Source organism: Siniperca chuatsi, linkage group LG14 (genome assembly GCF_020085105.1).
Source record: "Siniperca chuatsi isolate FFG_IHB_CAS linkage group LG14, ASM2008510v1, whole genome shotgun sequence".
NCBI classification, from domain to species: Eukaryota; Metazoa; Chordata; class Actinopteri; order Centrarchiformes; family Sinipercidae; genus Siniperca; species Siniperca chuatsi.
In genome coordinates, this window is record NC_058055.1 from 15,313,408 (window position 1) to 15,327,198 (window position 13,791).

A 13,791-nucleotide genomic window follows, 5' to 3' on the forward strand; every position below is an offset into this window, starting at 1 on the left:
GTTACAGCCTTGAAATTGTGAATACAGTTTAGAAAAATCCAGCAGTAAATTAACTTCTTCATCATTCATAAAGATAAAACAGGAATATTGATCAAAATTTGATAAACTGTCAACAAAAGTCTATTATAGAATAAGTGAAATACTGTCTGTCTGTCATCCAAATGAATGAAAAACACAAATGTAAACAAATATGAAATAAATCAAATGTATTTTTTACAGTCCTATAAGTTTCATAATGACAGGATGAAAAATAGGGGGTTGCTTTAAGGGCTGACAGTTTGGTTGTGAGTTGAACCTCTGGGGAAATTTGTTAATGCTCTTGCCAAAAATAACAAGGATCCAGTCTCTCAGAGTCAAGCAATTTGGAAAAGCTTTATCTTCTGTTACTGACATGGTGTGAGAAATTTCTTCAATAAACTAGCTCTTAAAAGAATTAAGCAATTACATCATTATTGTACAATCAAATGTGTGTTCACCTTTTAAAGACTGTAGTACTGACGCAATTCAGTGAACAGGAACATTACACACAGCGTAGACGCTGCTTCTCAGTGAAGTACAGCTCAGCGAGTGACAGAGGTGAAGAACGTAGTCATTCATTGTGTTTGCCTTGAAAGGGCAGGTGGTTTATCTGCTGCAGGAAAACAGACTCACCTGGCAGCCAAGCAGCATGTGATTATGGCCGCTCATGGATCATACCCAGGAGCAGAACGTGGTGTGTGGGTGTTTTTCCACAGAGCTGAGCTGCACTGGAAAGTTCCCATCTCAAGTGAACATGCATAAGCAATGTAGAGCACTGCCAGTCTCCATATATAACACAGGAAGAACACCATCGAGTGATGTTTAGCAGCCTGAGAGCACAAACTGTTTGTGACGGTACCGCCTGTGTGGGTAAACTCAATGCTTATGTCTCCATTTTTTTGTCAACAGTTCTTCATGAGCTTTTTTATGTAATGGTTCTCAATTATCCCAGAATCATTTTTTAGTAAACATACTGACTGTGTTGAGTGTACTTTATTTAGTCACTTTTCAAGTGTGAACACACTACTAAGTCAAAATCTGCTCAGAATTAGTATGTAGTATGGATCTGGGACACAGCTTATGTGTTAGAATAGACATAGTCAGTACAATGACTGGAAGGTGTAATTTTGGAGCTGATCATCTTAAAAAGTACAAAAATCCATTGGTGTGTCCAAAAACTGCTCACCATGTCTGAACTGCTGAATGCCACAGAACAAGAACAATTCATTTGAGGCTTCTTTTATCTGTTGTCAGGCCAAAAACAGAAAAAAGAAAAAGGGACATGACAGCTTGTAAAGGTTTTGGAGCCTACTAGAAAGGATTAAGTCTTGCTTATATAAGGTATTCGCTTTACATAACACAGCACACACTATATGTTTGATGTGGGTGAAAACTGATCAACCTGCTGAATAATTAGACTTCTCTGAAGTCTTAAGAATTGTTTTACCCAACTTAACGTTTGGATTTCTAATGAACTGTGCAAATGCTTCCATAAAGAATTGCTGCCATTTAGCTGAGAACTGAAAATTGATTATACAACACAAGAGCTCTTTGGTTTGAGATTTTGTTGTGTAAATTTCTAATACTACTGGTTAGCATGTCAGACCATTCTCACTTTTTGGTCACATCTTCAAGGCCAGAATTATTAGCCCTGTATTTGAATTGGTGCTGATTTAATTATTTGCATATGGAAAAATAATTTCCAAAGGTTTTACAGTTATACTCCTTTAAATTCTGACCAACTACAATTAGTTGACAAATTAGAGCAATATGAACAGAACATGAAAATGTATCAAAAACCCACTGGACTTCCCAATCACAGAGGAAGAGCTAGAAGAAAAAATTAAAACAAACTTACAACCAAAAAAGTGTGTGGTAAGCCTACAGATAATAATATATTGAATGAAATGATAAAAAAAATCAGACTGCAAATTTTGATTGTCCATCCTAAAACTTTTTAATTTGGGGCATTTTCCTGAAATCTGGAATGAAACTCTTACACCACCCATCTTTAAAAGTGGTGACAACGACTACAGACGGATTTGCTTAAACAACAACCTGGGAAAAGCAGCAGTCTGAACACACACAACAAACTTTATCAGAGAACACAATATTCTGAACATTTGCCAGATTGGACTTTTTAACTAAATTTAATTGATTTGCTTGTTTTGTGGATTTACCAAAAAGCATTTGATTCTCTATGGAACTAAGACCTTGTTGACCATAAAATGCTGGAAAGTGGAATAGGTGGAAAGTAATCAATTTCCTCAAGGTCACGTACTCAAGCAGTAAGTGTGCAGTCAAATAGGATCAAACAGAACTGACTCTTCAACTTCTATAAATGGACTGACAGAAAAATGACAGTGCTCTATGGTGCCAGGTCTATCTTTATGTGATATTGAAATAAAATGTTTATTTTATGCTGATGATTTAGTTCTGCTGTTACCCACAAAAAAGGGACCTCAACAAAGACAATACCCATAATACCCTAAAAGATAATACCCACCCAAGCCACAGCCTGTTCACCCTGCTGACCACCAGACTGCAGAGCAGCTTCTTTTCTTCAGGCTGTAAGGACTACAGCTTGCATTTTGTTTCACAACCCTGTGTTGTATAATGATAAATAATTTAACCTTGAACCTTGGATATTTTGAGAATATTCTGCCACATTGGGCCTTTAAAATAAACATTAATAAAAACCAAAGTAATTATCTTCCAGAAAAGGCCCGAAACCCAAAGAAACACTTGAAAAATTACTATTGGAAACATCCCTATTGAACAAATGAACAACTGCAGGTATTTAGGAATTAAAATAACATCAACAGGAGATTTTGAATGGGCTGTGAAAGAAATAAAACAAGGGCCAAAAGAGCATTTTACATCATGAAAAAATTGGTACAAATCCATATCTGAAATGAAATCTGGCTGAAAATATGCAAAGCAGTTATTGAACCAAAGGAGTCCTCTCAGTCAGCTGGTCCTGAGACTCAGTGACTCGACACCATCCACTATTACAAACAATGAGGAGCAAAATTAGCAAAAAAATCTAACTCAATCAAATGGTAACACTTTATTTTAAGGTGCATTCATAAGACTGACATGACACCTGTCATGAACATGAAGAAGTCTTTATGAAGGTTTATTAAGTGTCATTGGATCAATTATGTCACTTTTAATGCAAAGTTGACATTGAGATGTCTTTGTTATGACAACTTGACATTAACCAAGAAAACATAACCTGTCATAAACATGCCATAGCAGGCCTAATTATCAACCTTAAAGAAACTATTTAGCTTTATGTGTTAACATTACATTATACTGTCATGTGCTTGGTTTTGACAACGACTGTCATGAGACCATTATAATTGTGTCAATTCCCTTGACCTCAAGTAAAGTGGAACCATTTGGACTTGTCATAAAGATGCCAGTAACGTTATGAGGGCAGTCTGATGACAGAGTACAGTACCAAGGTGATTTATGAAGTTTTCTGATAGACAGATAACGTTACTTGTTGCTAAAGTAACGTTAGCTAACCTAACCACACTGGTGGTGGTTGAGGTGAGTTTCCCCCCTTCACTGTGAAGCACTTTGGGTATCAAGACCGTTATATGAATGTAATCCATTATTATTATTAACATAACCGCTAACTGCTGCTAATTGTAACCATTAACTGCTGTTGTTTAAATTAAATTAAATTTGAAAGGCAATATATCCTACAAGGACAGGTTGAGGTGGAGAGAAATGTACATGCGGGTGCGGGTCTCTAAATCGGAGAAAATGGGTGTCGGGTGGATGTTTATTGCGCAGGCTACATGTGAATTTGGATGATATCAGTCGACCAGCGCTTCACTAGTAGGCTACATACACTGTAGCAATTTTTGATTATTCAGGCTAATATTGAGGGACAGCCAAGAGAAATTGTGTGAACATAAAACCTAATTTAAAGCCAATAACCAGAGGCGAAGGTTGATGTGGGAAACTGTTTTTTCATGTTACTTTTCGTGGAACTTCATACTACAACGATCGCTCAGGTGGCTTTGTTGTTACATGAATTGGTAGGCTACCTGTTCATGTGAAAATTCACGTGAATTGGTACTTGTTCATTTTAAGTTTCTGGTCTATTTCCCACTACAAAGACACACTACTCTCACACTTTTTGCCCCCCCCCCCACTTCTGAAATGAATCTGGCGCCCTTGCTCTGTTCAAGTGTCCCAGTAAACCATGACAGTGTGACAGTGAGCCAGCATGAACGATACCAGGACCCTGAAATTGAAGCAGCTAAATGGTATTCAGCCACCATTAATGTGATTACACCTATGCTTTTCCTGCTGTGACATGAAGAAAGGTCTTCTGTGAAAAAGGCCCGTCGTTTGTACCGTTTGAGCATGCGCACAGCTCAGTATATTCCTTTAAACCGTGGCCGCTGAAAATTCTCGATTCTGATTGGTTGGACAGTTTAACTGAAAATCTATGACATGGTGTTTGTTTGCAGTTCTAAATTAATGCGCCAGTATTAAACTAGCTAGCCTTAGCTTAATTTAGTTTTAGGTAAAGACCATAGGGTGTGTAAAATAAAGACCAGCAACAGTGAGCCAGAGCTAAAGAGTTTGGAGCTAATTTTATTTTGTGTAACCACCACCAACAATTGAAAAATAGGATCTGTGACAACCACGCAAATTTAATTGGAAATGCGTTTCATTATATTTGCGTGCGGTGGGAGAGAACGCTTCGTAACGTTATCTTTAAGACAGTTTTGATAATACCGTGTAGCAGACTTCAGCACTATACTCTATTCTTGAGATTAAGAGCATTCAATAAATGTCCCTTTCTCTCCCGGTTTCAAAACATGTCATGATTTTAAAACTCCTGGTCCAGCCCATGGAGCATCATCGACACCTACCTGTTTAGATGTTACCTACCAACGCAAGCGGCAGGGAACTATGTTTTACATTACAAAACAAAAAAGCAAGATCACAATTAGTTATGTGTGTAAATGAGCGACTGATAGTTTTATTGCGAGTTTACATAAGGCATTTTGTTAGCAAATGGCCATGGTATAATAGTACGTTATCCATGGATGATGGTGTAGTCCCTCATTCGTCCAGGAGTGTTCCATCGTAGAAAAGGTTTCAGTCGTAGTCATCTGGACACTGTTTTCAGAATCAAGACGTTTCGACTCCCATCCGGAAGTCATTCTCAATTGTGAAAATGGTCTGAGAACTCAGAAATTTAAGCTACTCTGTTGCTTAGGCCCTAGGGAGGAGTCTTCCTGAGTGTCTGCTGTTTACCCTGCCTAGTTTCACCTGAAACTGACCTTTTGTTTCCATGATGGCTCAGTAATCAGGCCTATTGTTCTCTGGCTGCACCTCCCTCATCACTGTTAAGTACCTGATTAGCATATGATTGGCTTGACCATGGTGTTAATACACTGTGGTAAACGGTTGGCAAATTGAATCTCAGACCACCATTTCTGTTTAAAGAGGGGTTTTCTTTTTTCACAAAAATGGCTTCTTTGACGACTCTTTCAAACCAACTCTTCTCTCTACTTAGAATCTGCTAAGTAGAGAGAAGTGACTTCCGGATGGGAGCCGAAACGTCTTTACGACTGAAACCTTTTCTACGATGTTATCATGGATGTATTAAGGAGAATATATTAGGGTATTATCCCTTACTTACCTGAGAACAGTTCCAAAGGCATTGTATGTAAGGCAGGCAAACAATGCCTAAAAATAAGAGGCTCAAAAAAAAAAAAAAAAAATTATATATATTATATATATAAATTATATATATATATATAAAAATAAATAAATAAATATAAATAAAAACGTTGTTACTAAACTTGTGCCCAAACAGGCTCAATCATATGACTCTTTGTTCTTCTGAATGATTTCCGTTACACCTGAAGGCATCACAGCTGATTATGTAATTGAGGACAAGCAAACTGCTCCATCCAAGACTTCAAAGTGAAATAAAGAGAAATTGAGCATGTCAGGTTTTATAGAGAATTATATTGATACAACGGAGGATCTGACTGGGTGGATGTGAGGCCAAGTTAATCAGCAGTGACAAACACTACAACCACAGCTGCTCATGACTTCCATCTACCAGTAAGTACAAACCTAAAAATGAGACTCACACTACAATCTTTTCCAGAGGCAACTCTACATTTGGACAGGTTTCTGACATTTTTTAAATTTTTCAATACATGGTAAAAAAAAAAAAAAAAAAAAAAAAAAGTATTAATATACAGAACTGTAAACAAAAACGCATGTTTTCTTTTAAAGTAAAATGACACAATTAACGTCACAAAAAAAGATAATGGTTAATCTCTTTCAGTTTTTAAAAGTGTGACACAGAGGGAATGATTGATAAGCAATATTGCTTTATGGGAGCACTTTAATAATAATATCGGTGGGTAAAGGCTTTACAGCATCCCCCCAGTCAGCATCAAACACAACAATAGAACATGAAACAGACATAAGAGACTATTTACAAGAGTGATCTTTTTTTCCTCTTAAAATTATTTCTACTTAATGTGGCGAACATCATCACAATGCAACAACCCACAGCTGATGATACGATGTACTGATGTAGTGTGCATGTGGTATATGCAAGTGTGTGAATTTGTGTAACAGTAGGAGCGTCGGCGTATGAAAAGTTTAAAAAGTTCAATGTCCATATTTTCTTTCCTACGTCTTTCTTCCACGACTTTAGAGTAGACTCGCCGTTTTCGTTTGTCCCCCATCATTTTTTTTATTTTTAGCTCATCTTCTTCGCCCTGCTGCCTTCTTACGACCCTAGGGGAGAGAGAAAAAATAAACAGGGTGAAAAGTCTGGACAGGAAATGGAGCTTATAAATTCTTCCATACTTCTTAAATTGGTCTAAAACCCAGAATTCCCAGATCTGATTCATGTAACAATTTCAGTACCTTCGGTGTTGGCTCGTCCTCCTGCTCCTCCTCATCTTCTTCATCTTCTTCCTCAGAGTCTTCTTTAGCAGCAGCTGCCTTTGATCGCCCACCACGCCTGGATACCACAGAGGGGATACACACTTAATCCGAATGCCTCAAGGTGTAACAGGGAGACATTAGTAAATGTAGAAACATGACAACGCATCACCAACCACCCACTGAAGTACAAAGCTGCGGCCTTGTTCAACACAGAATTTTCTTAAAATACCAACATTTGGCAGATAAATCAGCAAGTCTCACACACACTGGCCAGTAAGACGCAGCAATGCTTCAAAATGCTCACTTGTAATCTAGATTCTTTGTACAAGTAGCATGGACATTACACTGACATATTTGAGTAATTTGTAATAATTTGGACAAAAAATAAATTAATTAAAAAAAAAAAAAAAAGAGTCCATAACATGAAAACTGTGCAGACTCAGCATACATTTAAATCTAAATCTATACCCTTAATTTTACACTAATTTTAAGCAAAATACATTAACTAAATGTGACCATAAATGAAATAAGGGAAATGCCATAGTTAACGCATAAATACAAATTTACAAATTTGTAGTTAACAAACGTAGTGTCATTACTAGGACGACGTGACAGGAAGTTTTGTGCTGTCATAGAATTTCATATAAGCCACATTGAGGATTATGTTGTATATGATAAATGTATTTTGTTTAAGAAAAATTATGTTGAGCTTTAAGGGTTATTTTTGACCTAATGAATTAGTAGTTCAATTCTTAGTAAGTTCCACTCCAGAAATTTTCTGGAGCTTTCAGTTACATCTCATGGCCTTTTATTTATTTATTTTTTTGAGAAATCTGGAACATGTCCAGTAAGTAGACCTTGCGCTAAGAAGAAAAATCATGCTAGGCTGGTCCATTGCAATTACTTTACCAGACAGCGGCAGGTGAGCAAAAAATTTAATTTCATGACACACAAACCCTCACTGTGATGTAGAAAATGCACGCTGAAGTTTATGCAAAAGCCTGGAAGATCACAAAGCTAGTGTGCATCTTACGCTGGTTTCTTGGCAGGCGGCTGAGCTGATTTGGGTGGACGTCCTCTCCTCTTCTGCGGTGTGGACTCTGCGGACTCCGAGCTGTTGAACAAAGACAAAATGCAAACGACACCAGAGTTTAAATCAAAATGAATCTTGCGGACAGAAATCTCAGTGCCAACAGCAGATGTTATTAGTGAAGCTGATCCAACTTCTTTGTATGCATTTATTGAACCCAGGGAGGTTTTTCTGTTTCTTACCCTTGTGATCGCCGCGGCGCCCTGGCTTGCCTTCCTCCCTTGGTCTTCAACTCCATATTTTCACTGCTCCGGTCATCCTCTTCCTCCTCCTCCTCTACTGCTTCCTCCTCCCCTCTCTCCTCTTCCTCCTCCTCCTCCTCCTCCTCCTCTGGTGGAGGAGCTGCCTTCTTTCGCCCCCTCTTCCCCTTGGCAGGTGTGTCCTGACTGGGTGTAGCAGACTTTGGAGGCCGGCCCCTGCGTCCTTTTTTCGGCGGGCTGTTCTGTTCGTCCTCTGGCCGATTGTCCTCGTCCCACTGGTCCTCGGACTCGGCCGCTGCAGTCGTGTTGGCTGCCGCCTTCTTGCGTCCACGCTTTGGCTTGCTGTCCAGGTCGTCACTAGAAGTTACACCACGTTTGCGACCACGGGGCTTTTCAATATCCTGTTAATGAAAGAAGAAATGGTTGACAAGGGCTGATGTGTGTCCTGCTTTGTGACCCATAATTTTTCATGACCAAGCCAGAACCCCTCTAAGAAGATACCTTTATTTCTGACTTTTTGGTGAAGAGAGAACTGCTGAACTGTATTTATTCTGAACTAAACAAATACAAAATGATCTATGCAGTAGGTCTGGAGGCTTATAGTTTACACAACATGTACTTGCTAATCCTATCTTGACTTAAATCCAGCAGGTGTTTGCAGTGTAGAATCACAACAGAGACACAAGGATTTATGACTTGCAACACTCAACGGGATCACAGCAACACAACATTTTCAAGAGGATTATGGCTGGGAGATTCTGACAACATAAGATATCCCAATAGTTTGGAACAAATAACTCTATAATGTAATATTTTTGGGATGATTACTGGAGCTTTCCGACGATATTTACACGCAAGATGGTCTGAGAAACTCATTAGTAATGTGGATATGATGACCAAGCAGATGTTCATTTTCACTCTGATAAAACTCACAAATAACTTTAAATCATAAGACCAAGCAGCTTAAAACCATGAAAAGACAACATTGAATCTCTGTTACTATATTATAATAACCAGTCTCACATCACAGTAGATATTATATTTGCATATAAAGAGGTTTTATTACCTTGTCAGTGCTGTCTGCTCTCTTTAGGCTGATGTCTTCGTTTTCACTATGATCCATTTCTGTGCTGTCATGCCTGAAACAAAGCAATTATTAATTAGTATTTTATATACAAACACAGAAATGCAACCCAATGTGACAAGATAAAAAAGCCATCTTATTCTGTGGTCCTGTGCAGTCTATGAGCATATATCAGTGAACATCTTCACTCTCTGTGCTGTGAGGCAGTTTGTTACCTCCACCAAGGAGGTTATGTTTTCGGTGCCGTTTGTTTGTCTGTCAGCAGGATTACGAAAATACTACTGGCCCGATTCCACCCTGTGGCATGGTGAGTCTTTAGAGGAGTTTGTATGTGCATTACATGTCTTGTACCTGGTCTTGCTGCGTTGTGGAGAGCCTGGGTTGGACGAGGAGTCGTCGTTGCTGGCAGTCTCCATACGAGAAGCTTTACTCTGGAGTGGTTTCCCCGCCGACGACAGCGGCTTGTTTACTGCACCCAAAACGTTAGCCGACTTGGGCTTGAGGAGCGAGAGGTGACAAAGAGTTTGAGATGGATACGTGTTCCATCCAACAAAAAGGCAGAAATCAGATGAAAAAAGCCAACATTACCATTTCAGAGGTTTGATTAAGCTTACCTTTCCTGGTGTGAAGAATGCCTTCATCTCTGGTGGGAGATAATTTTTTGTGTTGCTGAAATTCTGAAACAGAGAAATCTTATGTCAGAGAGCTTGTTTGCGTAGAGAGAACAACAAAAAACTGAACTGAAACACAAGCTGAGGATTATGAGCAGAAGGTTTGCTCCTGCCAAACAATCTCATGTGTGCCAGCTATGTTGATAATTCCTCTTAAAATAAGCCCATGTTTACACAAATAACTAGGGAGCAGACACTGAAAACCAGGGTACTACCAGCTACTGCAAACAGGAAAATACAAGTCACCTGTTTATCTTTTAAGTTTTTATGTGCACTTTTCATAGAGGTGCATTAGTACCCATAACACTCAAAAGGGCATGTGCATCTTGACCCATCTTTTGCAAAGTCAAAAGAAAAGAAAATGTTTTTGAACATCTAATTTCCAGCTCAGCTTTTGCTATTAATATGCATCAAAAAAAGAAGAACATTAAAAGAAAGTGCTTTGCTGGAAATAAAATATTTAAGATGCTTTGGGGGGCAGACACCAACCTTGTCTGGTTTGGTGAAGAAGCATGAGGGCAACACAGGGTCTTTTGGGGACTCCAGGCTGTAGGTGGTGCTCTTTGACATGATAATGTTCATGGCTACGTCACACACTGTGTAGAGTTTCTGTGCAGGGAAGACACAAAAATCTGATCAGCAAGATGGCAATTAGAGCAGTGAATGAATATGTATTGTCCATATATTAAATATATAGTGTACATGAACTTGCAGACGTAATGTGTACCTCGTTGGTTTTGGGATCGTTGGGGGACTGGGCATCTTTCGTCTGTTTGATATTTTCCACCATTTTCCTTATGAAGGCATGGCTGTTGTTCTCATTCTTGGCCATGATAATCTCAAGGACAAACCACAGAGCCCTAACAAGGAGGGGAAGTTTTACATCAGTCAGACTTTGAATTCTAGACATAATTTTGTAGCATTTTCCTTTTAAGTTCTCAGACATAGACCATAAAACTATTTGGATACTTATGTAATGTATGAGTAATGGAAATAATAAAATAGTTTTAGCACTGAGTATTCTCTGTAGGGGGGAAAAGTTGATATTATTCAGTGCTTTGTGTATTTATAGCTAAAATAGCTGCATGTCCCCCAAAAATATGATGCAAACACCAGGTTGTAAAATTCCACACTGATCTAAGAGTTGGCATTACATTTATGAAAAGTGTATTTCTCATTTTTTCAAGTATTGTTTTATCATCAGTGCTATCAGCAACCAACAGCTTTCCCAAACACCACTTACTCTTTAATTTCTTTGAGCTGCTCGATGTCCTGTACTTTGACATAGTCTGGGTCATGTGCCAGCAGGTGGATGGTGTAGGGCACCACATACTCCGGCAGCAGAGAGAACAGCTTGTCTGTTGACACACACACACACACACACGGTAAATATTGCACCAATACTACCTCATCACAACAGTGCTAATGATTACTGCCATAGGCACTGAGGCGCACTATAAGGAGAGCAAAAGATCTTATTAATTCCTTTTCTCCTGACCAATTTCTTTTTAATTTCCTCTTTACAGTCACATCACTTATTTTTATTCCTACCTTTCACATATTCTGGTTTTGATATACAGTATACTGTAGAAGTTACAAATTAAATAATGGGGCACTTGTTTTATGCTACAGACTTTTTGTAGCTGCTTTTAAGATTAAAAAAATAAAAAAATAAAATAAAAATCTATAAATAAAAATTGTCAGATTTCATTTGAAATAGTCAGATTTTGTTTAGTCTCTTTACCGCTGATGGCGGCGTGCTGTTTGAGGTACTCTCGGCGTATGTTGACGTTTTTCACCAGGCACTGGCGAGCGTGAGCCCTCCTCTCCTTAACAGGGTCCTTGGCACACAAAGCGAACACTGCCATGTATTCCAGAGGCAGACGGAGGCGGCACAGGCCCCGATGGAGCTTCTGGGAAAAACACTGTCGCACCTGGTAGCACTCATCCTAGACAACAAAGAGAAAGACGCACAGAACAGTGACAATCAATGATTAGGAGGATAGATGATGAAATGGTTTAGAGAAATATGGGGAGGGAATGTAGAGGTGGAGTAGGGCTGAGAAAATTATACCAGATAGTAGTGCATCATTTCAAAACAATATAAAATCAAAACTATTAAAACAAAAACTGATGCAGAGCCCTAATTCGAGCATGAGCATTGCATAAAAAGAGGATTTTACATTAATGACGAGAGCACACAGCTGGTATTGCTCCAGTGTGATGATTTCGTGGTAACAGGGCTCCTGTGCCAGCTTCAGCAGGGCGCACGCCGCTGCCAGTCGCAGCCTCGACATGTCTGGTTTACTGGGGGATGAGGTGAAGGAGCAGAGGAGACAAGAGTAAAGAAGGATTTCTTTATATATCTGCAAATGTGTTACGATTAAAGCCTTACATCCCCCTAGAGTCCACAAAACCCATTAAAATCCAACGCATCGCTGTAAATTACAGGATTATAATCTGAAGACAAAGCTTTCTCTGAGCTGCTCAGGAGGCTGACACACACATGACCTTAGGTTTGTCTAATAAAGAAGTATAGGCTTTGTAATTTACCCCATCCTGCCCTGCTCGGTAAGGTCTCCATCACTGTGTAGTATAGCAGTCAGCATCCTCAGGGTGGAGTTTCCTGATTTGCTCTGGTTGTTCTTCACTCCTAGTAACCACCTCACCATCAGCTTTATGCCCTGGATCTGAATGGAGGAGGGTCAAAAATAATTTTTGGGCCAACAAAAGTGCATCACTGGAGTTACAATAATCAGAATCAGGGGAGATAACTCCTCATGTACTTGTTAAGGTAAATAAAGCAAGATTGTGATGATATGATAATTAACGTGACAGTTCTGTCTCTGAAAGTATTCTTCAGATAAAAAAACAAAAAACACAGCAGTACACTGTACATGCGGACAAAGTTTTTAAGAGATACACAAGGGTTCACCGCTGACCTTGGCCAGAGTCTCTGGGGACACTTCATCATCAGGAACCCAAAGTTTGGTTGTCTTCTTGCCTGGGATCTACAGACAACACAAATAATACGGTAAGACTTACTTCACATGATATGAACAGACAGACAGCAAAATCCTAGTACTGTGATAACAGTAGGTTTTTGGGACCTCGGAGCAGTACTGTTTCAGGGTTTCCCCCAGGACTTTATTAGTGAACTTGTTAAGTGTTGATTGAATAAATAAACAATAGTAACTATTAAAAACTGGCACTTATTTTCTATAGAGTTTGTTGTAAGTTTTTGTATATACTGAATACATATGATGTGTGTACCCTGTCGTTCATGAGGAGATCCTTCACAATGAAGTTGGCGACTAGAGATTTGAGCGGGGCAGCAAACTGTTCTGGGGCCAGCTGAGCCAGGTGACCCAGGGTAGTCAAAGGAGTGATGAGCTGCTCCAGGTTAGCAGGGTCCAGGCCTTTGTGCAGAGGCTGGAGAAACACAAAACGTTTCATTGACTGTTTCATTCTAGGTCAGACATACAGATCTACTGGTGGGCATCACATTATATCTAACAAGTTGTTCAGGTTTGAGAGGAACAGGCATGTTTGTCATTCCTGTTTTAGTGCCAGAGCAAGATTCAGATGCATCAGTGTTTCATTATTTCATTTCTATCACGTACTTGATGTAGTTGAAGTGAATATTGAGTTCACCTCAGGGTGGTTTCTTTTTACATTTTGTAAATATTTTAGGCACATTTATCAATCTAATCTGATCCTCTGCATAAAATGAGAAAAGTCCAATTTAATTGAAAGAACACAACAAATGTAAAAGCT

General features: G+C 39.0%; 1 protein-coding gene across 1 annotated transcript in view; it reads right to left on the reverse strand.

Moving 5' to 3' along the window:
- Positions 1 to 6,007: 6,007 nt before the first annotated feature.
- pds5b (PDS5 cohesin associated factor B) overlaps positions 6,008 to 13,791 on the reverse strand; it is a 30,022-nt gene continuing 22,238 nt past the window's right edge. Inside the window, exons 21-35 of the mRNA XM_044222144.1 lie at positions 13,288 to 13,446; positions 12,957 to 13,025; positions 12,568 to 12,704; positions 12,198 to 12,321; positions 11,759 to 11,963; positions 11,258 to 11,372; positions 10,742 to 10,874; positions 10,504 to 10,623; positions 9,958 to 10,020; positions 9,695 to 9,840; positions 9,326 to 9,398; positions 8,242 to 8,660; positions 8,003 to 8,083; positions 6,949 to 7,045; positions 6,008 to 6,816 (exon numbers count right to left, since the gene is read on the reverse strand). Of these exons, the coding sequence (XP_044078079.1) occupies positions 6,784 to 6,816; positions 6,949 to 7,045; positions 8,003 to 8,083; positions 8,242 to 8,660; positions 9,326 to 9,398; positions 9,695 to 9,840; positions 9,958 to 10,020; positions 10,504 to 10,623; positions 10,742 to 10,874; positions 11,258 to 11,372; positions 11,759 to 11,963; positions 12,198 to 12,321; positions 12,568 to 12,704; positions 12,957 to 13,025; positions 13,288 to 13,446 (1,974 nt within the window). The 3' untranslated portion in view covers positions 6,008 to 6,783. The remainder of the gene's footprint in view (positions 6,817 to 6,948; positions 7,046 to 8,002; positions 8,084 to 8,241; positions 8,661 to 9,325; positions 9,399 to 9,694; positions 9,841 to 9,957; positions 10,021 to 10,503; positions 10,624 to 10,741; positions 10,875 to 11,257; positions 11,373 to 11,758; positions 11,964 to 12,197; positions 12,322 to 12,567; positions 12,705 to 12,956; positions 13,026 to 13,287; positions 13,447 to 13,791) is intronic.